Source organism: Sinocyclocheilus grahami, unplaced genomic scaffold (assembly GCF_001515645.1).
Source record: "Sinocyclocheilus grahami isolate Dianchi unplaced genomic scaffold, SAMN03320097.WGS_v1.1 scaffold454.1, whole genome shotgun sequence".
Lineage (NCBI taxonomy): Eukaryota > Metazoa > Chordata > Actinopteri > Cypriniformes > Cyprinidae > Sinocyclocheilus > Sinocyclocheilus grahami.
The window spans coordinates 527034-552222 of NW_015505633.1; the positions used below are offsets into that span (position 1 = coordinate 527034).

The 25189-nt window shown below is 40.6% G+C and overlaps 1 protein-coding gene across 2 annotated transcripts in view; it reads left to right on the top strand.

Moving 5' to 3' along the window:
• LOC107552634 (protein limb expression 1-like) overlaps positions 1–18100 on the top strand; it is a 31167-nt gene extending 13067 nt beyond the window's left edge. Inside the window, exons 4-7 of one of the 2 annotated variants that reach the window (XM_016234563.1) lie at positions 9473–9613; positions 10253–10348; positions 15788–15865; positions 17491–18100. In XM_016234563.1, coding sequence (XP_016090049.1) covers positions 9473–9613; positions 10253–10348; positions 15788–15865; positions 17491–17874 — 699 coding nt within the window. In that variant the 3' untranslated portion in view covers positions 17875–18100. The remainder of the gene's footprint in view (positions 1–9472; positions 9614–10252; positions 10349–15787; positions 15866–17490) is intronic. The other variant, XM_016234564.1, reaches the window with a different exon arrangement.
• The last annotated feature ends 7089 nt before the right edge of the window (positions 18101–25189 follow it).

Genomic DNA, 25189 nt, shown 5'->3' on the forward strand with positions numbered 1-25189 from the left:
TACATACACACACACACACATATATATATATATATATATATATATATATAGGCGCAGGGGTTCTCAAACTTCTCCATGAAGTACCCCCAGCACTGCACATTTTGTATGTCTCCCTCATCTATCACACCTGATTCAACTCATCAGCTCATTATGGAGACTGCAAGACCTGAAGTGGGTGTGTCAGCTATAGGGAGACATACAAAATGTACAGTGCTGGGGGCACTTCATGAAGAGGTTTGAGAACCACTGATATAGGGTATAGGGTAGAGTGGGGGAAAACGCCCTCCCCTTAAGGACTGTGTACATTTTTTCTGTGAAACAAAAGTTAAAGGTGTTCAGAAAAGTTTTTGTGAATCATAGTTTTAGTGAAAATTACTTAAATTATAAACAAAGCATGAAAAATGTCCAGAGTTTTCATGTTATTAGATTTTTAACAAAAATTTAATTTGTTCCAAGGGGACGTTTTACCCCACCTATGGGGTAAAACGCCCCCATGGGTGGGGTAAAATGCCCCCAAGTCTGAAAAAAGCAATTTGCTTTAAACATTTACAGCGAAATCAGAGTAGCCTACTGTACAGACAGTTTTTGCTTGAAATTAAAAAGAATATAATCATATGAATTACAAAATTATAATAGCCTGTTTGAAACATTTTGTTAGCTGACGCTAACATGGCTAGTTAACTAGCTACCTGATGCTAACTTAAAGTAATTTTTAAATATAAAATCCAAATATTTTTATTCAACCAACTGTTTAGAATATATTTGATGGAAAAACAAAGGATTCGATGTTCAGAACAGAATAACTACAGTAATTGCTCATTGCCCACTGGGGGCGCTTTAACCCACAGACTTGAAATTATGTAATTCTGAAAATATAATTATATTTTTATTAAATAACACATGTTCCCTAACTACAGGCCCTACTGTTCTCATATCATATATAACGGTGATGTTCTACAAAACAACAAGCTTTAAAACAGTTTTTTTCTTACTGATGAAAATTAGATCATTTAGGCCAGGGGTGCCCAACCCTGCTCCTGGCGATCGACTCTCCTGCAAAGTTCAGCTCCAACCCTAATCAAACACACCTGAAGCAACTAATTAGGGTATTCAGGATCACTTAAAAATTAAAGGCAGGTGTCTTTGATTAGAGCTGGAGCTAAACTTTGCAGGACAGTAGATCGCCAGGAGCAGGGTTGGGCACCCCTGATTTAGGCTACTGTGAAATCCGTGTTCTCTCCAGTACATCACCAGTGTTAGCTTCATGGTGAAAACGTCTACATCACTCGCGTCAACGTAGTCCATATGTAGCCGGGGAGGTGGCTAGTAGTAGAGGGCGTGGCCATGCAGGTGGGTTGAGTTTTTAAGTGGGTCTCGGAAGGGAGGCCTAGGGACTGGGTCCGGTCTTTTTGTGTGGAGGCGCGCTATCTGGTAGCACTTCCCTGTTTGTTTGTGCATGGACATGGTCTGGGTGAGCAGACACAAACATTGTGCTGTCCTCTGTATGTGTGGTACCTCTGTGCTTGATTGTGCACATGGTCCGGGTGAGCAGATGTACACATGAAACATCGTGGATTTGTTTGCTGTTGGTCACGCTCATTCTTCTTTGATCTGGAAAACCTTTGGAAAGTAGTTCGGGATTGATGGCCGTGTTGCAGGTTTAGTTGATCGCTGTTCCTCCAGTGTTTGTTATGTTGTATTTCCTCAGCCAGCCGGTCCTTGTATGTGCGCGCTGTATGCTTCCAGCGCAATTAAGATTTGATGATCGTTGTGAATCAGACTGGCTAGCAGAGTGTTTTATTTTCTTTCTTGTTTGTTAGTTTTTTCTTATTTGTACATCACTTCCAGCCTCGTGTTGCCAGCCAACCTTTGTACCCTTTATACATGTTGATGCTTTGAAACACCTGCATTATTTATTTGCATGAGGGTTATGTTTGCAGTGATATTAACCATTGATTTGGAGTACTACTTTTGAGTGAGGTGTGTCTTACATGTAGTAGGAATTGAAGGGTGTTTATGTAATTTCCTTTTTTTCTTTTTGGATTACTTTGTGCAGAGAAGCTTGGATTGTATTGGGGTTTATAGAGGGTTGGCTGGCTATTAATATTCTTTGTATGAGGAGAAATGAATTTCTGTTATATGATGTATTTTGTTTGTGTTTATTTTGTTATATTGGTTCATTTGTATGAATACATGTTTTTTTGTGATGTAAGTTTATGATTACTAGTTTTTTGTGATCACCCTTGCTTGAAGGAGGAGTTACAATTTGGTGTAGTTGGCAGGGTGACCACATTTTTTTAGGGAGGAACAGCGATTGGCTTGTATGATGGTTGCTTTTGGCAACATTGGACTGGTTTGCTGCAGTTATGGTGGAGGAGCTGCAGCAACTATGGGAGCAGTTGGAGCAACTGCGAATGGAAAATGAAAGATTAAGAGGACAGCCCCAAGTTGGAGGTGTAGCAAGTGTTGTATCAAGTTCAGCCCCCGAAGGTAATGGACAGCGGCGTGAACAGGCGATATATTTGCCTAGAGAGAGAAAATGTTTGAAATTCTCTGGTAAAGTGTCCTCAGGCTCCCCTTCGTTGGAGGACTGGATTGAAGAGGTGGAGAGCTGTATTAGGGGGAGACACATGTCTCAGTTAGATAAAGCCATGTTTGTTTATGATCATCTTGAGGGGAAGGCTCGGACTGAAATTAAGTTTAGGTCTGGGGAGGTTAAAGAGAATTCCACTGAGATATTTGCAGTTTTTCGTGAATTGTATTGTTCTTCTCCTTCCTATGTAACCTTGCAACAGCAGTTTTTTGATAGAAAACAGAAGGAGGGGGAATCATTACAAGAGTTTTCTCATGCATTGATGGATCTTATGGATAAGGTACGAAAAGCTAAAGAGGTTGGTGAGGCAGGATTCTTACTTGAACCTCCTTGACCTACGCAAAGAGGCAATGCGTTGGGTGGAGGAGGGACAGCCTCAAAGAAATCGAGCAAGTAAAGTAGTTCCTCACTCATTTGAAACTCAAGTTGTTTCTACCTGTGAAGAGAATCAGGTGGTTAGCTCTGAATTTGTAGAATTGAAAGATATGGTCCTAAGACAGCAAGCACAATTGGATTTGATTTTTAAAACTGAGTACTCCAGAAGGGGTTGTAGGTAATGTTAATAGAGTTTCCAGAAGTAGATTTCGCAGAGCACCTGATGGCCAACCCATATGTATTAAATGTAATCAAGCTGGTCATATTGCAAGATATTGCACTACCAATATGCAAACTAGGTCCTTGCCTGGATCTGGCTCTAGTGGTGGGGCAGTCGTTGAGTCCGTCTCATTGACGGAAAACTAGAGCCCTCCAGGGTGCAGAGCCACACACTGGAGATGGGGACATTAGGCTCAAAAGTTGATTCTCAAGCCTTTTCTAGTTTGGTAGGCTCTTGTCCAACATTGAATGTTAAGATGGGAACTGTTGATGTGTTGTGCTTACTAGATACAGACTCTATGGTTACCGCTTAAGAGTATAACAGAGAGTTAACAGAGAGTTATTTTAACTGTTATTTCTCTGATTTAAGTAAAGGTGGTCTTCATGACTGTGCATGGTTGGCGTTGAAAGCTGCAAATGGGATGGATATTCCATGTGTGGGGTATGTAGAACTTGATGTTAGTTTATTTGGGATCACATTACCTAGGAAAGGGATTTTGATAGTAAAGGATGCCTGTTCTGCTACTATGTATGCTCAGAAGGAGAAAATTCCAGCTGTGTTGGGTATGAATATTATTTGAGAGTGTTATGTTAACTTATTTAAAGAACATGGTGCTGAGCTTTTTCAGATTCCCCGAATATGATCAGCTACCCCAGCATGGAAACAGGCACTCCGCTGTTGTCAAAAAATTTAAGCTGTTTCAAGTTCTTCTTCTGTATTTAAGGTGAGAGTGCAGGGTAAAACTCCCGTTCGTGTTGCTGCAGGTACCATGACTATTTGCATATGCAGATTTTTGTGGTGGAGATAGACGCTAGCCATCAGGGTTTGGGGGCAATTTTGTCCCAGGAGCACAATGGTAAGCGTTGTCCCATTGCGTATGCCAGTAGGGGTCTGCGGAGGACAGAGCGAAATATGTACTTTATGTACTTGCAAATTAAATTATTATTATATATATACAGATTATTCATTAATGTGTGATATATTTTTTCCAAGCAGATTATGAAAACTTAAATACAAGGTGCTATAAAAAGTTTTCAGAATTTTTACAACTCTTCTGCTTTAAGTTTAGACCATCTACAAATGTAATATCTTCAAATAAAATGTTAAGGTTACCACTGCACACTAATGCACATTAGCATGCGAAGATTGCATCGCATACCAGGTTTTCGCTGAGGAGCCGAGCCGGTGACCCGGCTGCTCAGCGGTGGTACAGCAACTGTGGCGACAGGATGTGACGTCTCTGTTCCCTCCTTCAGGGAGCGAGGGTTACTTAAATACGTAACCGAGATGTTCCCGTTCAGTCGGTCACTTTCGACGTCACGACGATCCCTACCAAAGCGCCATGGATGCTGACCCTTCCAGTATCCTGTGCGAGCCTCCTGCGCCCCTTTTTGGTGTAGGCCGGGGCTCGCAACTAGAAGACCAGTTACTGTTGTCGTAGCACTACCCACTCAGTGAGATTGGATAACACCAGGAAAACCTACCTGTTCCATTTGGAACAGGAACGTTGCGGAAGCCCCATCCTTCCCAAAGGAGGTTTCGGAAGCACTTACACATATGAACAACCGTTTAGGAGCATATGGAAGATTAGAGGTGATTATAACCCTCTTGGGAATGGCAGAAGTCTGCCGGGGAAACACGGGCTCTGAAGCTATACCGTGGACTTTACACATATGGGATCCACATAGGTCTCTACATCGTCAATTAAATGCGAAAACCAGAAAGGACGCTTATCCGCTGCCGCGAATTGAAGAGTCTTTGGATGCTCTGAGTGGGGCAAGGTGGTTTTCCACCTTAGATTTAGCAAGTGGGTACAATCAGGTTGAGGTAGCTGAGGTAGATAAGGTGAAGACAGCTTTCTGTACTCCATTTGGGCTGTGTAATGCACCAGGAACATTCCAAAGACTAATGGAATGGCTGTTTGGGGATAGGCGGTTCTCTTCTTTGCTTTTGTATCTAGATGATATAATTGTGTTTTCCTCTTCTGTACAGGAACATTTGTTACGCTTGGAGGAGGTCTTTAAGCGATTGCAGCAGGAAGGTCTTAAGATTAAACTGAGTAAATGCACTTTTTTTCAGAAGCAGGTAAAGTATTTAGGGCATCTGGTATCCGAGCAGTTCGTTTGAGGTGAGAACACAGGAGGATACCGGCTCCACACGAAGGCTATAGAAGGCTATTGAAGGTGGTTGGTGGTCGTCCAGCCTGCAGCTCTACAAATATCTGTCAGTGAGACGCCACGAGCCAGTGCCCAGGAGGATGCAACACTTCTAGTAGAGTGAGCTTGCAATCTGAGCGGGCAGGGCACACCCTGTGCCTGATAAGCCAGGGTGATGGCATCCACAATCCAGTGGGCCATCCTCTGCTTGGAGATGGCCTTCCCCTTCTGCCGGCCTCTGTAACAGACAAAGAGCCAGTCTGAGGTCCTAAAGCATGTCTATGTACCATCTCAAGGCTCGGACGGGACAAAGCAAAGCTATGGCTGGGTCTGCCTTCTCCGGGGGCAGCGCTTACAGGCTCACTACCTGATCCCTGAAGGGGGTAGTAGGAACCTTGGGCACATAGCCAGGCTGGGGCCTCAGGATTACCTGGGAGTCAGCCGGCCCAAACTCTAGGAATGAATCGTCGACCAAAAATGCATGCAGGTCCCCTACCCTCTTGATGGAGGCCAGTGTAAGCAGGAGTAGAGTTTTAATTGAAAGAAACTTTAGCTCGACTGACTGCAAAGGCTCAAATGGGCCCTGCTGTAGTGCTTTGAGCACTAGAGACAGGTCCCAAGAGGGTATAGAGGGGGGCCGGAGAGGATTTAACCTTCTCGCCCCCCTAAAGAACCTGATGACCAGGTCATGCTTCCCTACCGACTTCACTTTCACGGGGTCATGGTTCGCAGCAATCGCAGCGACATAGACTTTAAGGGTGGAGGGAGACAGCCTTCTCTCCAAACCTTGGTGCAAAAAGGAAACCATAACCCTGATCGGGCATCTCTGGGGGCCTTCTCGGCGAGAAGAACACCACTCAACAAACAGGTTCCACTTCAAGGCATAAGCGTGTCTCGTAGACAGTGCTCTCACCGAAGTGATGGTATCAACTACCTGCAGACCCAGAATGTGAATGGCACGAAGTGACCTCAGAACCTTCCGACTCCAAAGGAGGAGGTGGCGGGCGAGTTGCGACATGCGAATGGAGCGCAAACCACCTTGTCGGTTGATGTACGCAACGGTCGCCGTGTTGTCCATTCGGACCAGCACGTGCTTGCCTTGTGAGCGCCCTTTGAGACGGTTCAAGGCAAGGCGCACTGCTAACAACTCTAGGCAATTGATATGCCAGTGCAGTTGGGGGTCCGTCCACACCCCCGACACTGCATGCCTGTTGTACATGGCCCCCCAGCCGGTGGTGGAGGCATCCGTGTAAACCACAGCATGACTGGAGACCTGTTCTAGGGGCACTCCTGCCCAGAGAAGCGTAAGGTCTGACCACGGGGTGAAGGTTTGGTGACAGGCCGGTGTAACTTGGACCCGGTGAGTGCCGCGCTGCCACGCCCACCTTGGGACTCAGCCATGAAGCCAGTGCTGAAGCGGTTTCATATGAAGCAGCCCCAGCGGTGTAACTGCCGCTGCAGCTGCCGTATTCCCCAGGAGCCTCTGAAATGGTTTCAGTGGGACCGCTGTCCTGCCCTCGAATGAATTCAAGCAATTCAGCACTGACCGCGCACGTTCCTCTGTGAGGCGTGCTGTCTGTTCGACCGAATCAAACTCCATACCGAGAAAAGAGATCTTCTGCATCAGGGAGAGTTTGCTCTTTTCCCAGTTGACCTGAAGACCCAACTGGCTGAGGTGCCGGAGCACCAGGTCCCTGTGCTCGCACAACTGATCCAGAGACTGTGCTATTATAAGCCAATCGTCGAGATGCTCTCTGAGGGGAACAAGAGCCCCCTTCCCTCTGAGCCAACTTTCGTGAAGACACGGGGAGACAGGGACAGCCTGAAGAGCAGGTACGCATCCTTCAGGTCGATCGCTGCATCCTTCAGGTGCTGAGACGCACAGGGAAAATGGGCGCTTGCAGCACGACAGGGGGTAGTGCAGCCTGAAGTGCGCAACCCACTCGACACAGGAACGACCACCGCTGAAGCGCCGTCCGCCAACACAAAAAGCTCCATAGAGCGCTGGCACCAATGGTCTCTATGATTTACTTAGACTTACTAAGCTTTTGGGAAACACAGCCCAGAACTTTTTTGCAAATTCTATACTCAAAACACTGCTTTCATATATTTTTGGTCTCTTTTTCTCCCTTTTTTATATTCTCAGGACTCCAAACATATTCATCTTCATTCCAGCACTGCTTGTAAATGTAATAGCCTTATTGTTATTTTGCACAATAAGCGTTTTCAGCAATATTCCAAATCCAGAAACTAATCTCAGCGGCGCTAGCTTCAAATCTGGGTTGTGGTCCACAGACATCATCTAAAACATCTTGTGATGTGGTTTGCTTAACTTAAAGGATTAGTTCACTCTAAAATGAAAATTCCGTCATTTGCTTACTCTCATGTTCCAGCGCTGTATATCTTTCATACTTGTTTGAAAGACAAGAAGATATTATGGAGGTTGTGCTGGCTGCTCTTTTCCATACAATGACAATGAATGGGACTTCCCTTTTGCAAAAGAAGTACACTTATTACAGAAATAATATACTTTAAAAGGATATAATATATGCATATAATATATGTAACTGAATGCAATGTTTTCACCACTTAAAGGGATAGTTCACCCCAAAATTAAAATTCTGTCATAATTTACTCAACCTCAAGTATGAGTTTCCTTCTTGTGTGAAACATAAAAGATGATATTTTGAAGAATATTGGTAACCAAACAGTTGCTGGTAGCCATTGACTTCCACAGTAAGTAAAAAATAAATAAATAAATAAATACTATGGAAGTCAATGGCTACCAGCAACTGTTTGGCTTCCAACATTCTTCAAAATATCTTGTTTTATGTTGACCAGAAGCAAGAGGTTTGGAAGAACTTGAGGGTGAGTAAATGATGACAATTTAAATGTTTTGGTGAACTATTACTTTAATTGCTTGTATTATAGTTTAAATAATTGCAATTTATATTAACTGAACTATGGAGTGCTTTTTAAATCCACTTAAGTATATATTGTTAAGTAATTTCATAATTCTATAGTCGTTGAAATATGTAGTTTATAAAAAATTGAAGTGGTAAATAAAACAAAGATTACTGCGATTACAAAAAAACCTATTTAAATTTCTACTTCAAAATGTGTTACTTGATATTTGTAAATGTGAAATTTACTAGCAATTGTTTTAGTAAAAATTGTTTCTATAACGGTTTCTTTTAAGGTAAACTAAAATATAATATAATGTAATTTCTACTGAAACTTGTATGTCATGTTTTTAAATATAATTGTAATTAAACATTTGTAATGATGATGAAATATAAACATTTTAATATAACAGTGAATAACAAAGTACAGTTTGTAACAAACTACAAAATTATATTCAAGTACTTTAAATGTACATTAGTACAGTATGTTAGTGAACATCAAAATATGCATACTTTTTTAAGGCATGACAAAATTATTTACATGATTTAAAATGTACTTTTAACTAAGTGGCCTTTTATTTTAGCAATATTATATTATCTACAAGTACAGTTTTTTGAAAAATATATACTTTAAGTAGGCAAGTACATTCAGTAGAATTAAGGGTAACATTTTATTTTAAGGTGTCCTTGTTACATGTACTTACAATTATATTATCAATAAATTATCCATAATTACATGCAAGTAAACCTAAACCAAATCCTAACCTTAACCATATGATAAGTACATGTAGTTAATTAATATTACTCAGTGCTTAAATGTATAATTACACTGTAACAAGGACACCTTAAAATAAAGTGTAACTGAACTAAGCACAGTTCTTGTTAAGAAGGGTGAAGCTTTCAACCTTCAGAAAACAATGTAAAAACACCATAAAAGTATCATAAAAGTGGTCCACACAACTCGAGTGGCATAATTCCAGCTCTTTGAAGTCATACGGTAGCTTTTTGTGAGAAACTTATGTCATTATTCACCGATAACCTTCCTTCTCTCCTGTTGTCCACTGTGACCAGAACATTTTGCGGTGAACTATTCCTTTGAAGCACAATCAGAGTGTTTATGTTATCAAGAATAAAAGAAATCCTAAAGAATGCCCAATCAGTGCACATTATCATATTTCAACATTACATGATGATGATGAATTGAAAGCCTCTCTCTCTCCGACAGTACTGCTACAGTAAAGCAGAGGCCAGACGTGACGCAGCTCGTATCGCTCTGATGAACTCCACATTTAATGAGTTGCCCTGCCGCCATATCACTCCTGAGTTCATATCATGCAGCGTGAAAGAAGCCGTCAGCACCACCAGCGTGAGTCTCATTACTATTAAGCTGCTTATCAACAAATCATCAAGTTTGCAGTTCAAATTGCTGAGATTTATGTGATGTTTAGGGCTTCTTGACGGGTGAGTATGTTATTAACCGTAGCAAGAAATCTCATGTATGTTGTAGATTACTTTTTTGTGTATACAGCTCTAAAAGCTTTCCAATCTATAGAAACAGTATAATTTGGAAGTACGGAAGGCCACCCACTGTAGTCATAGATCCATGTCTTTGCACTGGCTCCATCTCACATGCTCCACCTCATTCCATATAATGAAGAACCAAGAAGCAATTCCAGTGATAAATTGGCTTTGTACCAAAAAAAAAAAACATCTACAAAGAAAAAAGTCTTGTCACCCTCCCTCACCCCAAATCTGAATGTAGCTGCCAAGATTTTTTACATTCTGTGGGATTGTGTGTGTGTGTGTGTGTGTGTATGTGTGGTCTCCCTTCACTCTCATGTCATTTATCCTCTGCGGTCTTGGCCTTTTCTCCTCCAACAATAAAGACAAGTTGCTCCGACTGAATAACAAAGCAAAGGGGTGTCTAATGAAACCCAGACCTCCCTCTGTATTTGTGTCTGCTCAGGTTGAGTGATGACAAGTCATTGTGTCCCACTGTTCACAGGGTAACATTGCAGATGCGTCTGACCCTGGTACCAGTATAGGAGCGTACTGTCTCATGCTGGAGCTGAACACTGGGAAAACCATGCTGGAATTTCAGGTTAGAAAAAAACAGCCTTTATGTAACCTTGCTGAAAACACCCGCTGGTCCAGACTGGTTTGCGCTGGTTGGGTGCTGGTCTAGCTGGAATGTTTGCCAAAGCTGGTTGACAAAGAGAAATCTTGCTGGTTAATGAAGTATTAGTTGATCCATGAATCTGTCATCATTTATTCACCCTCATGTGCTTTCAAATCTGTATGACTTTCCGTATTACACAAAAGAAGATATTTTGAATGATGTTCCAGTTGCTCCTTTCCATGCAATGACAATGAATGGGCACTGGACAGGATACAAAAGCAGCAAAAAAACAACAACAACAACATAAAAGTAGTCCATATGACTACTGACTACTCTTCAGTAGTTATGTGATTGATAGCTTTTGAAGAACAGAATGAAATTTACATGTAATTGAGTGATAGTCTTAATATCAGCTCTGCTCTACATGAAGCATCAATGAGAGACATAATAATTTCTGATTTGTTAACAAATCATTATTTTGAATCTGATCTTTTTTTATTTGTAAAGTCAATTTTATTTAATTGCTTTTCACAATACATGTTTCAAAGCAGCTTTACAGAAAATCATGATATCAGTGTTTATAATATCTTATTATCTTCATTCCTTGTAGTCACATTTAGCATATTAAAGATAGGTTATAAAGTAGCTCATAGTTTGTAATGATATAAATAATTGAATTATCAAATACATCCAAATGTATAGAGAGAGCTTTGCAATAATGCAGTTAACATTTTTAATGATACAGTATATACAATCATGAAGTTGAGGTTTGCTATATATTATTGCTTATAGTGTGCTGTATGTATGCAGGTAAAGTTGGATGTACTATAGAGCTCAGTTTAAATATATTGCTGGATCATAATATAGTCTAAATTATGTGAATATATAAACAATTAAGCAATTTCGTTTTTATATATAGTGTACAGTATATAGCTCTATACAAGTGTACTGTACAGTTTATATGCAGATGAAGCTGGATTTAGTAGTTCTTGTTTAGGCCTTGTCTTGTCCTCGTTTCTTTAATTGTGCTCACCTGGCCCTCATGTACTTTCCTCTCTTTATATTGTGCTGTTTTTCCTCTTGCGGTTGCTGGTTCGTCTTGTGCCATATAGACAGTTACTGACTTGCTGCTCTATATTCCAGTCTTGCAGAGAACTTGCTGTTCTCTGCTCTGGTCTTCTCCCCATCCTTCCGCCCCGGTTTGACCAACTACTGAGACTGTCCCCCAGACTGTCTACCTCTCAGGGCATTGATCTCTCACTGCTGGTTGGAGCTGTCCCAAGATTGTCCACCCCTGTGCTGTGAACTTGTGTGTTTTCAATAAATCTTTTATTTTGATCCCTTCCTGCTGATCCTGAGAGAACTAACCAGCCACTCAAGAATGAGTTTTAGAATTGTTCCACCTGCCACTGCAGAAGGGAGATTGGTGCTCCAACAGGGACTGGCATCGCTTCGTCAGCAGGGCCAGGAAGCCCGGTCGTTTGCTCAAATCTTTTGGACCATGGCTAAAGGCCTTGATTATGATTATGCATCCCTGAAGGAGGCCTTCAACCTCACTCTGGATGACCCCTTGCCGTGATGGGAGATGGAGCAACTGCATGTTTTGAATTTCTGGGACTTCTCCAATTATGTGCATCACCGCAAAGACTGGTAGATCCTTAACCCTCCTGAGGATGTCAGCAGTGACCACCCTGCCTTCCTTCCCTCTTCGAGTTAAGTCCACGGTCATCTTCTGACTCCCACTGAGAAACAAAGGGACAGAAGAAAGAGGGCGGACCAAGTTGCTGCATCTACCAGTGAGTCCTCAGTGCCGGATCCAGCCTCTGAGTCGGCTGAACCCACTGCGGTCACCCCTGAGTCACCCAAGTCCCCTGAAGCGGTCAAGCTCAAGGTAGTTTCGAGAGAAGTCTCCCAGTCAACCTATTTTCCCTTGTCTGTCAAGTCTGTCCCAGTTAAGTCAAAGTCAGTCATGTCCAGTCTTGATAATCCTGTGTCTGTCAGTCCAAGTCACCCAAGAAGTGGGCGATTAACAACCTCCTGCCCCGGGAGGCGTAGGGGTAAGAGGGCCCATACCAGGAGGGCTAGAACCCTTTGTTCAGAGACCCCTCATGCACTTATCCTCAAGTTGCTGCTGCTTCGGTCATGGCCCTGGAGTCCAGTTCTGAGCAGCCCGCACTTCCTGTCATGGCCATGGAGGCCAGTTCTGAGCGGCCAGGTCTCACTGCCACAGGCTCAGAATTTGCTCCAGTCCTCCAGTCTTTAGATTCAGTCTTAGAGTCCACGGCAGTCCCAGACCCAACTCTAGCCTCAAAATCCACCCCAGATTCGTCTCCAGTCTGCTTCAGTTCCAGACTTGGCTCCACTCCCTGAGTTTACTCTAGAGCTAGTTCCAGTCCCGGAGTCACCAAGGTCCATCCCAGAGTCGACTTCAGAGCATGTCCCAGTCCAGAAACAGCCAGAGATCGTCCCAGAGTCTGTTCCAGAGCCAATCCAGAACCTGCTCCAGAGCCAATCCAAGACCTGCCAGAATCCTCCACTCTCTCGGTCAGTCTTGTCATAGGCAGGGAGGCTGTGGAGTTATGGCCTCAGAGTTAACCTCTAAGCCCATTCTCAACACAGAGCCTATTTCCAATGCTAAGGCCATTCCTGCACCCTGCCCTACTCCACGATTTTCAAGCCATCATTGGCCAAGCCAGTCAGTACCCACAGATTCACCACTTCTATTTCTTCAGCTCCACCTTCTATACAACCAAACACTTGCGGTTCTCACACCTCACCAGCAGCCTTCCATTCTGCCCTGCCAGACTATAACACTTGATTTATTCTCACCCTCCTCACCCCCTCTCCTGTGTTGCATGGCTCTGCTATGCCTGCTCCCTTCAAGTCTGCCCAGTTGGTACCACCTTGGTTCCCTGTTGTGTCACCACTTCCCTGGACTGGTTTGGATGCCAGGAGGTGTCCATTGGGAGGGGGTACTGTCAGTTTAATGTTTCTTTGTTTGTCTTGTGTCTTCACACATTGCTTTGTCTTTGTTTGTGTCTGCCATGTGTTCCTGTGGTCCCACCTCCTTGTTTCCCTTGGTCACGCCCTCTTGTTTAGGCCTTGTCATGTCCTCGCTTCTTTAATTGTGCTCACATTCTACAGATCAAGATGGTGGCGCGTTCACACACTGCGGCTTCTCTCTCTCCCGACAGAAAGGTGTTTTCGTGTTTTTTGTCTTGTGAGACGCAGTGTTTTTGTATGTATTCGTCACGTCTATCTGTCTCTAAGCATCTATTGGTCTCTAAGCGCGCATACAGTTGTGAGTTTCTGCTCAATGTCGGCAGAACCACATTTTTAGAGTTAAACTAAACAAGCAGCGTGAGAGGAAGCAGAAGAGGGGTAAGCGCAGAGGTATCCGGGCTAGGCTAGCGGCTAACCCACACAAGCCAGCTATCCCCACCATCATACTGGCTAACGTACGCTCTTTGGACAATAAACTGGACTACATCCGACTACTACGCTCAACTCAGAGGACTGTAAGAGACTGTTGTGTTTTTGTGTTCATGGAAACATGGCTCAACAACAGCGTTCCGGACTGCGCTATTCATCTCGATCAGCTGACATGCTATCGAGCGGACAGAGCTCACGTCGAGGGAGGTAAGACCCGCTGCGGCGGTCTTTGTGTTTACATCAATGATGCGTGGTGCCGCGATGCTGTTGTGGTCTGCAAACACTGTTCACCCCTGGTGGAGTTTATGATTATTAAGTGCCGTTTTAGAAAGTCATGTTAAGTTACAAGAAGTTCAACCTTTTAAAAATGTCTCAGATCTTCCCTTTTTTTCTTGTGTTCCGCTTTGCATCTGTGTTTGGCCTTTCTCCATAATGGTAGTATGGAGTTTCCTTCGCAAACTGAGAAGAGCCAGAGCCCCGGCCCCCATCATGTGCACCTTCTACAGAGGCACCATCGAGAGCATTCTGACGAGCTGCATCACTGTGTGGTATGGTGCCTGCAACGCATCCTGCCGCAAGACATTTCAACGCATAGTGAGAGCAGCTGAGAAGATCGTTGGTGCCTCTCTCCCCTCCCTCCAGGACATTTACAACACCCGTCTCACCCGCAAAGCCCTCTGCATTGCAGGTGATCCCAGCCACCCAACACACAGCTTCTTTAGTCTGCTACTATCTGACTTGACTTGACTTGACTTGATTAAGCGGCATTAAAATTGATAATAATGAGAAATGTTTCTTGAGCAGCAAATCTGCATATTAGAATGATTTTTGAAGGATCATGTGACACAGAAGACTGGAGTAATGGCTACTTTTAGCTTTGTCATCATAGGAATAAATTATATTGTAAAATATTTTCAAATAGAAAACAGTTAGTTTAAACTGAAATAATATTTCCCAATATTACTGTGTTTGCTGTGATTTTGACCAAATAAAAGCATCCTTGGTAAGCTTAAGACTTCTTTAATGAGTTACCATTAAAAAATCTTAACTGACCCCAAAATTTTGAATGGTAGTGTATATAATTATACGACCAGGGGACAGTGGAGATTATTTGTGAATGACTTAAATTTCAGTCTGTTTCTCTCTCAAAACTATCATACTGTTTCATTGCACAAGTCATATGAACCACTTTAATGTTATGGTTATGACTTTTGTGTCCTCTTTGAAGCTTGAAAGCTTCAGATACATTGTGATAAATTGTTACGTACTGTATTACATGTTTATTAGCATTAAAACCCCATAATTAGGCTGATATTTGGCGTGCAGATATTTCATAATGTTTAAACTGTCAGAACTTTAGTCATGCTACACATTCTGTCAAAAAGAGTGAAAACAAATAGCAGCATTCTTGCTTAAATTAAAGACTACTTGTGTGGCAGGATAGCATTTTCTTCTTATGAATGCTGAGCAAAATCTATTTGTGGATGTTCTCCGGAGCTTATAGATGAGCACCAGTTCCTGTGTATAGGGGGAAAAAACAGATCATTTACACGCTGTATGCACAATGAGCCTCTGTTTCACACATAAGTCTGCAGTAATCCTCATATGACATCAGTCTGAAGTGAAGAAATGCTAAAGCAGTACTGCATCTGTTTAGACACTGTAATGTGTTAAATATGATCAGCATACTTCAAAAATAACACCATGTGTTGATGTCTCGATGAATTTGATTATGCTGTAGGTCTTCTAGTTCTGGTAAGTGTACCAAAATGTTTTGTCCAAATACTTTGAAATTTTGCATCAAAAAAAAGCAAAAGGTCAATATGAAAATTATATATTTTACATAAATAAACAAACAAATATACGGCTACACTTTTAAACTGACTTTTTTTTTTTTTTACTTTTAAACGTTCTATATTTTAAATTAACTTTGACTACACACACTGATACAAACTAGTGTAATATTAACTTTTTGGTCTGCTTTTTAAGGAAATAATGACAGTTTTTCAACTTTTGCACTGGAATGGCACTCTGAAGGCTTTTCGGGAGATGAGATGTAGCCGTCAGGTAAGAATAACTTTTTTCTTTTCTGAATAAAATTTGAGTGGTGCTTTGCAAAGCTTTCCGCCAAGATGCTGTAGGTGTTGTAGGTGGTTTCCGTGGGTGTTGTACGGTGGCAGAGAAGTGCAGAACAAATCACAATTCTGAAAACAAAAGAACAAATTACAAACGCAAATGCAAGTCTAAAAAACAAAACAATTCAGAAAACACAACAACAATTCAGAAAACATTATAACAAGTCAGAAAACACAATGACAAATTCGAAAACAAAATAACAAGTCAGAAAACACAATGACAAATTCGAAAACAAAATAACAAGTCAGAAAGCACAACGACAATTCAGACAAACCGGAAAAGGTAGGTATAGTTTGAGACAGTGCCATTGGTTTGGGATTACTCACCGCTGACTGGACGAGACATCTGTCAATCAACGTATTGTATGAATTTCCCTTACTATGGAATAAAAAATACGGGGTGTATTTACATTTAGTAAAAAGTGGCTGTGAAACATTAGCTCCAGTGGTGCAGATGGATAAGCGTGTGTCACTGACTTTTTGACGCGATCGACCCGGGTTCGATCCTGCCTTTTGCCAAGTTTTTTTTCCCTCGCTTTTCAAATCTCATATTAGCAATGGATTCTATTTACACTAAGTGAAAATAGCAGTTTTTTCTAGCAATATGCTATTTACACTAAGTGCAAATACCTAGTTACACTATGTTAAAATAGCAGGATTTCTACTATCAAGTATACTACTTGTTGCAAATAGTGGCAATTATCTGCACTTCAGTATTGTAGTACATTATAAAACAGTATGCAATAATAACGTATTGAGTGTAAATTATAATTATAATTTAAATTATTAAATGGATGCCACCTTATTGGTACAATAAAGCCCTCCCTACACCTACCCTAACCCTACCCCATACTTATTTTCAACTTTTTGATTATTTCCTTAATTTATTGAAAATAAATGCCTTTACGATGTGATACGAGATTTGAAAAGGGAGGGAAAAATAAGTTTGGCAAAAGGTGGAATCAAACCCGGGTCGATCGCATCAAGAAGTCAGTGACACGCACTTAGCCATCTGCGCCACTGGAGCTGATACGTCACCGCCACTTTTAACTAAATGGAAATATACACTCCGTATTTTTTATTCCAGACTAAGGGCAATTCATACAAATACATTTAAACTGAGCTACTTTAAAATCATCTCCGAACTTTCTACCACGACTCTGCTGTTCTTCGGCTGGTTCTTCCTGTATACGTTGATTGACAGATGTCTCGTCCAGTCAGCGGTGAGTAATCCCAAACCAATGGCACTGTCTCAAACTATACCTACCTTTTCCGGTTTGTCTGAATTGTCGTTGTGCTTTCTGACTTGTTATTTTGTTTTCGAATTTGTCATTGTGTTTTCTGACTTGTTATAATGTTTTCAGAATTATGATTTGTTCTGCACTTCTCTGCCACCGTAGTGTTGCTGTGCAGCTGTTAAGGTCTTCTGAGTAGTTATTAGTTTTACTATGAGGTTAGTAAAAAAGCCTATTCCCAAGTTCCTGTCAATAGGTCCAGTGCTGTCAGTTTTATGTCACACCTTCTAATTGTTGTTTACTGTAAATGTCTCTTTTAAAGGACGTGATCCACTACTACTCCCAGCAGCGTCTGGACGAGCGTGCGCGCAGCCACATGGCACTGGACTGGTTACAGAAGGAGCAGCAATCCCCCGGCTTGCTCTCCCAGGAGCTGCAGCTAGCCATGAAGGAGCTGGGAGAGGCCCGGAAAACAGGCAGGGAACTCCGCTTCTACAAGGAGAAGAAAGAAATCCTGAGCTTAGCTCTTAGTCACGCTAATGCTGAGGATCTGGAGGGCTACCCCAGTGAGGAGATGTCCTGGAGAGAAGAGACTGAGTTTGAGTACTACACTCAGGAGGGACACTGTCTGGAGGGGAGTATGACCGATCCTTCAGAGCACTGCCAGTTTCACTCACAGGAGAGTGATAGAGAATCAGTGGAGTGAGCTCTGTGAGACATGATGTATATACTGTACATAATGGTCTTTTTTCTATATAATTTTTTAAATCATGTGATATCATATTGCTTTTTCAGGCTTCTTTCATACACTCCTAAAAATAAAGGTTCCAAAATGTGATTTTGACAGCGAAGCCATAAGAACAACTTTGGGTTCCCCAAAATAAACTTTCAGTGAACAGTTCTTAAAGGCATAGTTCACCCAAAAATGAAAATTCTGCCATTAATTACTCACCCTTGTGTCGTTCCAAACCCATAAGAGCTTTGTTCATTTTCAGAACACAAATTCAAATATTTGATTTGAGCATTCTGACTCTCCATAGACAGCAACGCAACTACCACATTCAAGGCCAAGAAAGGTAGTAAGGACATCGTTAAAATAGTCTATGTGACCATCAGTGGTTCAACATTAATTTTATGAACGAGAATACTTTTTGTATTCTCATTCATAAATGCTTTTTTCTTTCATAAACGCTTTTTGTGCATAAAGAAAACAAAAATAATGACTTTATTCAACAATTTCTTCTCATTCCATTCATGACAGTACCACGACACATGCGTGTGCATTCCTCTCTTCGCAAACAAGGGTTGAGACTAGAAGGGATACAGCTATGGCCACCAGAGCTTACATGTGTTAGATGCATTAGCATCATTTTTTTTTCTTTATGCACAAAAACTATTCTCGTAGCTTCATAAATTTACAGTTGAACCACTGATGTCACATGGACTATTTTAAAGATGTCTTTACTACGTCTCTGGGCCTTGAACGTGTCAGTTCCATTGCTGTTTATGTAGGGTCAGAAAGCTCTCATATTTCATAAAAATATCTTAATTTGTGTTCTGAAGATGAACGAAGGTCTTATGGGTAAGTAATTAATGACAGAATTAACGACACAATTCATTTTGGGTGAACTATCCCTTTAAAAGAACCATCTTTTCTTAGTGTGAAGAATTTTAAAATTCCAAAGAACCTTTTTTCACTGTAAAGAACTTTTTGTGCAATTAAAATTTTTAACAGATGTTAAACGTTTTTCTTGGAATCATAGATGCCATTAAAGAACATTTATTTAGAGTCTAATATGAGATAGGCTACTATATGTAGCCCATATTCTTTATTCCTGTACATTCTAACTCACAAAAATGGTAATAAAGATTGGTTGTTGCCTATATTTTTTTTATATAAACATGCTGATGTTAGTATTATAAATGTTTAGGCTGACTAAATATGTGAGAAGGCTAACTATCTGTACGAGAACCTTTGTACTGTCGTTGTTTTGGTATTGTTCTAGCCTACCGGTAGAGGACGCTGTTTCTGTACTTTTGTAATTAAGTGTCGGTCCTAATTGAACAGGACAAAGCGCTAACAGGACTGTCGTTATTCATTACCCGCCCTTGACTAGAACTGTGATTAGCTCATTTTTTATTTCAAACAAATGCACACACCTAATCAGCTTCTATTGAACATTTGTTAATTAGAATCAGTCCTTTGTAGAAGCAATTGTGAATGAATGTTGGATTTGTTTGCAATGTTTTGATTAAACTGGTAACTGTGACTTGTGTCCATAAAAATGGCTTCCTGTGATGACTACAATGTATAACATTATTTGTCATTGTTTCTTGTGCAGCTTTTGTTAGGTGATTATTACACGTGATTTAAAAAAAAATCATATTACAATGTAATCAACAAAATGGATAGGGGCGGGGAAATCTTCTCATTTGCATTTGGCTATAACAACTCATCTCAAGGATCATTACAGTGAGAACCATTCCACCACATTTTTTTGAAATAATGTGCACTTAAAAAGTAACTCCGCTAAATTTTTACATACAAAATTAAAGTTTTGTAGTGATAAGTTCATTGGACTTTGTTTTTGACAAGTTCAAGTAAAATGACAGAAATTACAAATTACATGGATGGATACAAAGATGACACATGTCACTGACAAAAGCATTTTTACAGTGCACAAAACTAGGCCATAACAGATCTTGTTGTGCTCAGCTTTATTCTTTTTTTCATCACAGCGGTTGCTAGGAGACTATTGAACCTAAACCAAGAAATCTTGAGCTACAGCGATGATGGGTATGTGTCCTCATAAAGTGCTCTTAGTGGGAATTGATAATGTTATATAAGATGCTAATTTGCCCCTTTCTAATTTTCTTCTACTTAAACTGGGCTTTAAGTTTGTTATTTTCTCCCCTTTGCGGCATAGCAAGCAACGAGATCATAGTGACAAAGGGGCCTCACTGGAGGTTGTTTTCGCCGTTTTTTTCTGTTTAAAATCATCTGCTCATCTTAAGATCCTACACAATCTTATTCTGCAAAGGTCTCATTATTATTCACCCTGAATCACTTTTCATTATGCATGATTTTGCATAAATTATATAATTACACAACAAGAGAGCTTCTCTGTAATGCACTGCTTTCACACATTCACTCTCGCCAATTTGCAGTTTTTTCTCTCTCTTTTTTCACTCTTTGCGGTATGATATATCTAGTCGACCTACAGATGGGAAAAGGAGTGGGATAATGATGTCTCTGGTTTTAGAGAGTACATGGTACTCTTGGGAGGCAGAGCAATTTTCCCGATTCAGTGATTGTCAGGCACCTGAAGGGCTAAAGCCATCGGTAGAGCCGCCTTTCTTTAATTTACAGAGCCAAAAAAAAACAAAAACGATTGCTTTCAAATTGAAAAGCGTGACTTTCTCCTTTCTTTTCCTTCTCAGGACAATGAGATGTAAATTACACCATTCCGGTCTTTGGGCTGATTGGAAATGACAATAAGATCGAGAGCATTAGAGTTATTTCATACAATGGCTGTTTGAAGCTGACCAAAGGGGACGAAAATCATATTTCCTGTTTCAATATTGAATTAATAACCAGACAGATGGAGGAACATACAAATCAAATCTGTTTTGATGGCATATTGTGATAAAGATTTTAAATGACATTGGAAACCGTGTTTCTCAGGCCCAGATTTATTAACTTTATGAGAACATTATGGGAAATTTAAATAAAAGACCTTTTTAACCTGAAGTAATAGCCCTGTGCTTTTCAATGTTATTAAAATCCCATCAGTTCATTTTTGGCTTGGATGGCAGGGGAGATGCTTCATTTGTCTTTGCTCTGTCCTTCAAGTGGGTCAAGAAGCTACTGTGATGATTGAAAGTGAAAGACAACAAGTGAGAGACACTCTGCTGTTTGTCTCCTCTCAGCTGCGAGCACTCCTTTCGATTTTCACACAAATCCCCCTGCAAATGCAATCTCCAACTGACGATGCCATCCACTCACGTTTGATGCGGGTGTAAATGTTGTTTCTGCAAAGCCTGCAGTGCTGTGGCGTCTGAAATCTCAGGAGAGCTCTGCTTCGGTCCCATGCTATGCAGAAAGACAGACTGACCCGTTCTGTATGTTCATAATTTTGCATCTTGTTAACCTTGCATAGAAGTTCCTGTCAAGGCGTCTGTGCAGTGGCACGCTGAGTGAAGCAGCATGAACGCCATGTGGCTCTTGTTTCCTTTGACATCTCTTCCAACACACCCACTCTCCTGCTCTTCACCCAGTAAAGGACATCTCACCCTTCCCTTGCCTTTTTTCCTCATTCCAGTGTCCTCATTAAACTGACAGCAACATAGTCCTTTGTAGGATGTTGTTAAAAGTACCCCAAAATGGAAATTCTGTCATTATTTGCTCACCGTTTTTTTTTTTTTTACTTGTATGTTGTTATATTTCTGTGGACCATGAAATGTGCTCTGTGTTGGTCCATGCTATGTAGTCAATGGGGACCAGAAATTGTTCGTTTACTGATTCTTTAAAGGTATAGTTCACCCAAAAATGAAAATCCTGTCATCATTTACTCACCCTCAAGTTGTTTCAACCCTCTATAAGTTTATTTCTTGTGTTGAACACAAAAGAAGATATTTTGAAAAAATTTATAAAATAATAATAAAATAAATTGATGATCTTGACTTCCATAGTAGTTTTTCCCATACTATGGAAGTCAATGGGGATCATCAACTGTTTGGCTACCCATATTCTTTTAAATATCTTTTGAATTCAACAGAAAAAAGAAACTCATGCAGGTTTGGAATAACTTGAAGGTGAGTAAATGATGACAGAATTTAAATGATGTAAATGATGACAGATTTTTATCAGAAGTTTTATTTAATCAAACAGCCCGTCATCCCACAACTCACAGTTGAAGACTGTGTGCTTATGAATGTACAACAATTTAATAAACAGAAAATTAATATTGAATAGCTTACATTTTTAGACACAAAATTGCAGATATCTTTGTCTATTTTTGTTTTGCCAATGAAAATAGTTCCAAACAAAGCGACCACAAAAATCAGACTAATATATCTTTGAGCTACAATAAATTAGTGAATCAGGTGAGCAAACGATTCAATGATTCAAAAAAGTTCAATGACTCACTAAAGACTCTGAAAATGCTTTTGAATGAATCAATTGAACAAATGATGCAATGACCCTGAATGCTCCTGAATGGATTAATGTTCTGAACTAATTGGTTAGATTAACAATTCAACGACTCATACATAAAGACAGTCTCTTGGCACTACCGTATGGATGCAACTGTAATTTGCAGAAAGAGTCACTGAAAAATCCCAACCACTGTCTGGTTTATCTGCAACGCTCAAACACAGACAAGTGGAGTGATACAAACAGTGATGAGCCCCAGTGTTCTTGGACTGTCCTCTTGGAACTTCACTCTGCAAATAGAAGTTGCCATTTTTGGATCTTGACTGTTGTGGTCACTATGAACTCTCATTCAATAACAGCATGCACGTTTGGAACAACATGTGGGTGAGTAAATGATGACAAAACTATTCCTTTAAGCTGCTGCAATCCTCATAGCCTTTTCAAACATTCAAGAGTTTGTTAAACTAATGGGGAAGAACAACCGGGTGGGCGGCTTTAGTTTTCTCTCAAACACGTCTATCTTTTTGCTGCTGCCCTGTATGACACTGCCAGAAACGGATGCCAAAGCAAGACAGCAATGTAATGAGTGATGGGTTGAACAAAACAGCTCTGCTGTGCGTGTTTGTCTGTGTGTGTGTACGAGCAAGTGTGTGTGTGGACATCTGTGGAGAAATTGTGAGGCAGATGGAACTGTCAGCTTGTCCTCTATGCACAGTTGAGCCCCTGAAGCCTCATGCAGACACTTGCTCTATTGCAGCAGTGTGCACAAATGCTGCACTCCATCTAACATAGTCCTAACGCAGTCCCATCCACCCCAGACAAACCGACTGAAGAAATGTGCCGAAATAGAAACTCAGCATGAGATTTACTCACACTGTTCACTGATTGTCAAGCATGCCAAGACAACCACAAAACAGGTACAAAAATGGTATGAATAACCAGCAGCTATAGAAGCAGACTCTGTAGTACAGCAAAACATGTTTAACATACTATGCAGTACACATAAAAAAGACTACAAAGATATATTGTTTACACAGAAATATTTTAAATTTGTTTCTCATTCGATTGTGGCTGAAACAAGATTCCTTCATTACAAAAAAATGCTAAACAGTGTAGCGTCTCGACCAATCTGACACACTAATTTTAATTTGATTTAACAAATCAATTATTCATTAGGTTAACAAATCGTCACAGTCCCCTCACTCAATTAACTGGATGCCAGGATGTCTGCTGAACACCAGGCGCTCTGGTCACCATGACAACTAATCATGATATCACTGGTTTTATGACCCCCCAGGAATGTGAGAAGGATAGCCCACTCTTTGTCCCAAGGAAAAGCAGAGTAGAAATGGACTGTGTTCTAGTTAATTCATAGAAAAACCGTTATTTGAATGAACACACATATTTCTTCAGGCCATTGAGTATATTATTGTCATTGTGTATTTTGTCTTTGATATTCTTAGACTATTTTAGTATGCTTGTGAGGGGACCCATTCCTGATCCTCCCTTTTCACTATATGTAATCTTACCTTGTTTAGTATCTATGAATTTGCCTTCTTATGATCGAAACAAGCGGGTATATTATATGGTGGTACATAGGCAATATATATTAGGGCCCTGAGAATCGTTAATAATTTCGATTTAAGTCCATTTGCAAATTACCATGCTTCGAGAACAAAGGGTCGTAAACCCTCCAGCAATTGCCACCTCCCGCTCGGAAATTCCATTTTGCTCATTGGACAAGCCCATCTTGAAAGGCGGAGATCTTCTCCGACCTTAAAGGCCCGGCTCCAGGGACCCGCCCCAGTCGGTGGTTCGGTCAGAAGCAAAGATGAAGATGTGAGAAACGCTTCAGGATACCAAAGCATCTGTGCCAGGCCTTTTCTTCGGCCTAGTCCTTTCCATTCATCAAGTGACACTGACTCAAACTGGTTCTTTTCATCGACCCGAATTCAGCAAAGATCTACGGGAAGCTTTAAGATTTGCATCAGGAATCTCTTTCAGACCGCCGAGACTCGCTAAGTATCAAACTTAGTCTTATTAATTGATACATTAAGTATCAGTTACACCTTTTTACAAAGGTGTGTTTGAACTCAGAATCTGACGTATCCCTGAAGGCTTTGATCTGTTGAATATACATGCAAAGTGTTCCATAAAATCCATTCTTTATGCCTCTTTCTATGCTGAGTTAAACTTTAACCCTTTCCTATACCAACTGTATGTGTGTGTGTGTGTGTGTATGTGTATGTTAGACCGGCTTAATGTGTTTATGTAGTATGTTAGACTAGTTTAAGTGTTTATGTAGTTAATAAAACCTTACTTGTATCACACTTGACGTGTTCATTGTTTACTCATAACCGGAGTCAATAATCATGCAGATTTACGTTACAAACTTATAGAATTGTACAGTAAGAAGGTTATTTCCTTTAACCAGGAAATTAACGTTCTTAGAATTGACAAGACGGTTGACCCTGAGTGGTCAGCTAAATATCTACAGTGGATCTAAAATATGAATAGTTAATTATAACTAGTTATGGTTAATTATTCATATTTCCCCATGAGCTGATCCGCTACAACAGGGAGCATCAGTTTGATTAGGCACTTATTAGTTAGCTGCAATCCCCATTCCTCCTTGTCTCTAATTTATTAAACATGTATATGCCCTGAGACCAAGTCACTAGTCAGTTTGCTATGGATAATTGCAAATGAATAAAACAGTAAAAATAATCTTCATGTTTAACATATAGTATACAGTAGGTAAGACTGTTATTACTTAAGAAATATGATGTTCCCTTACGAAACAAAAATATATGGGAGTATACTGGAGAATATAATGTGACATATTAAATTATAAATTTCCATATAT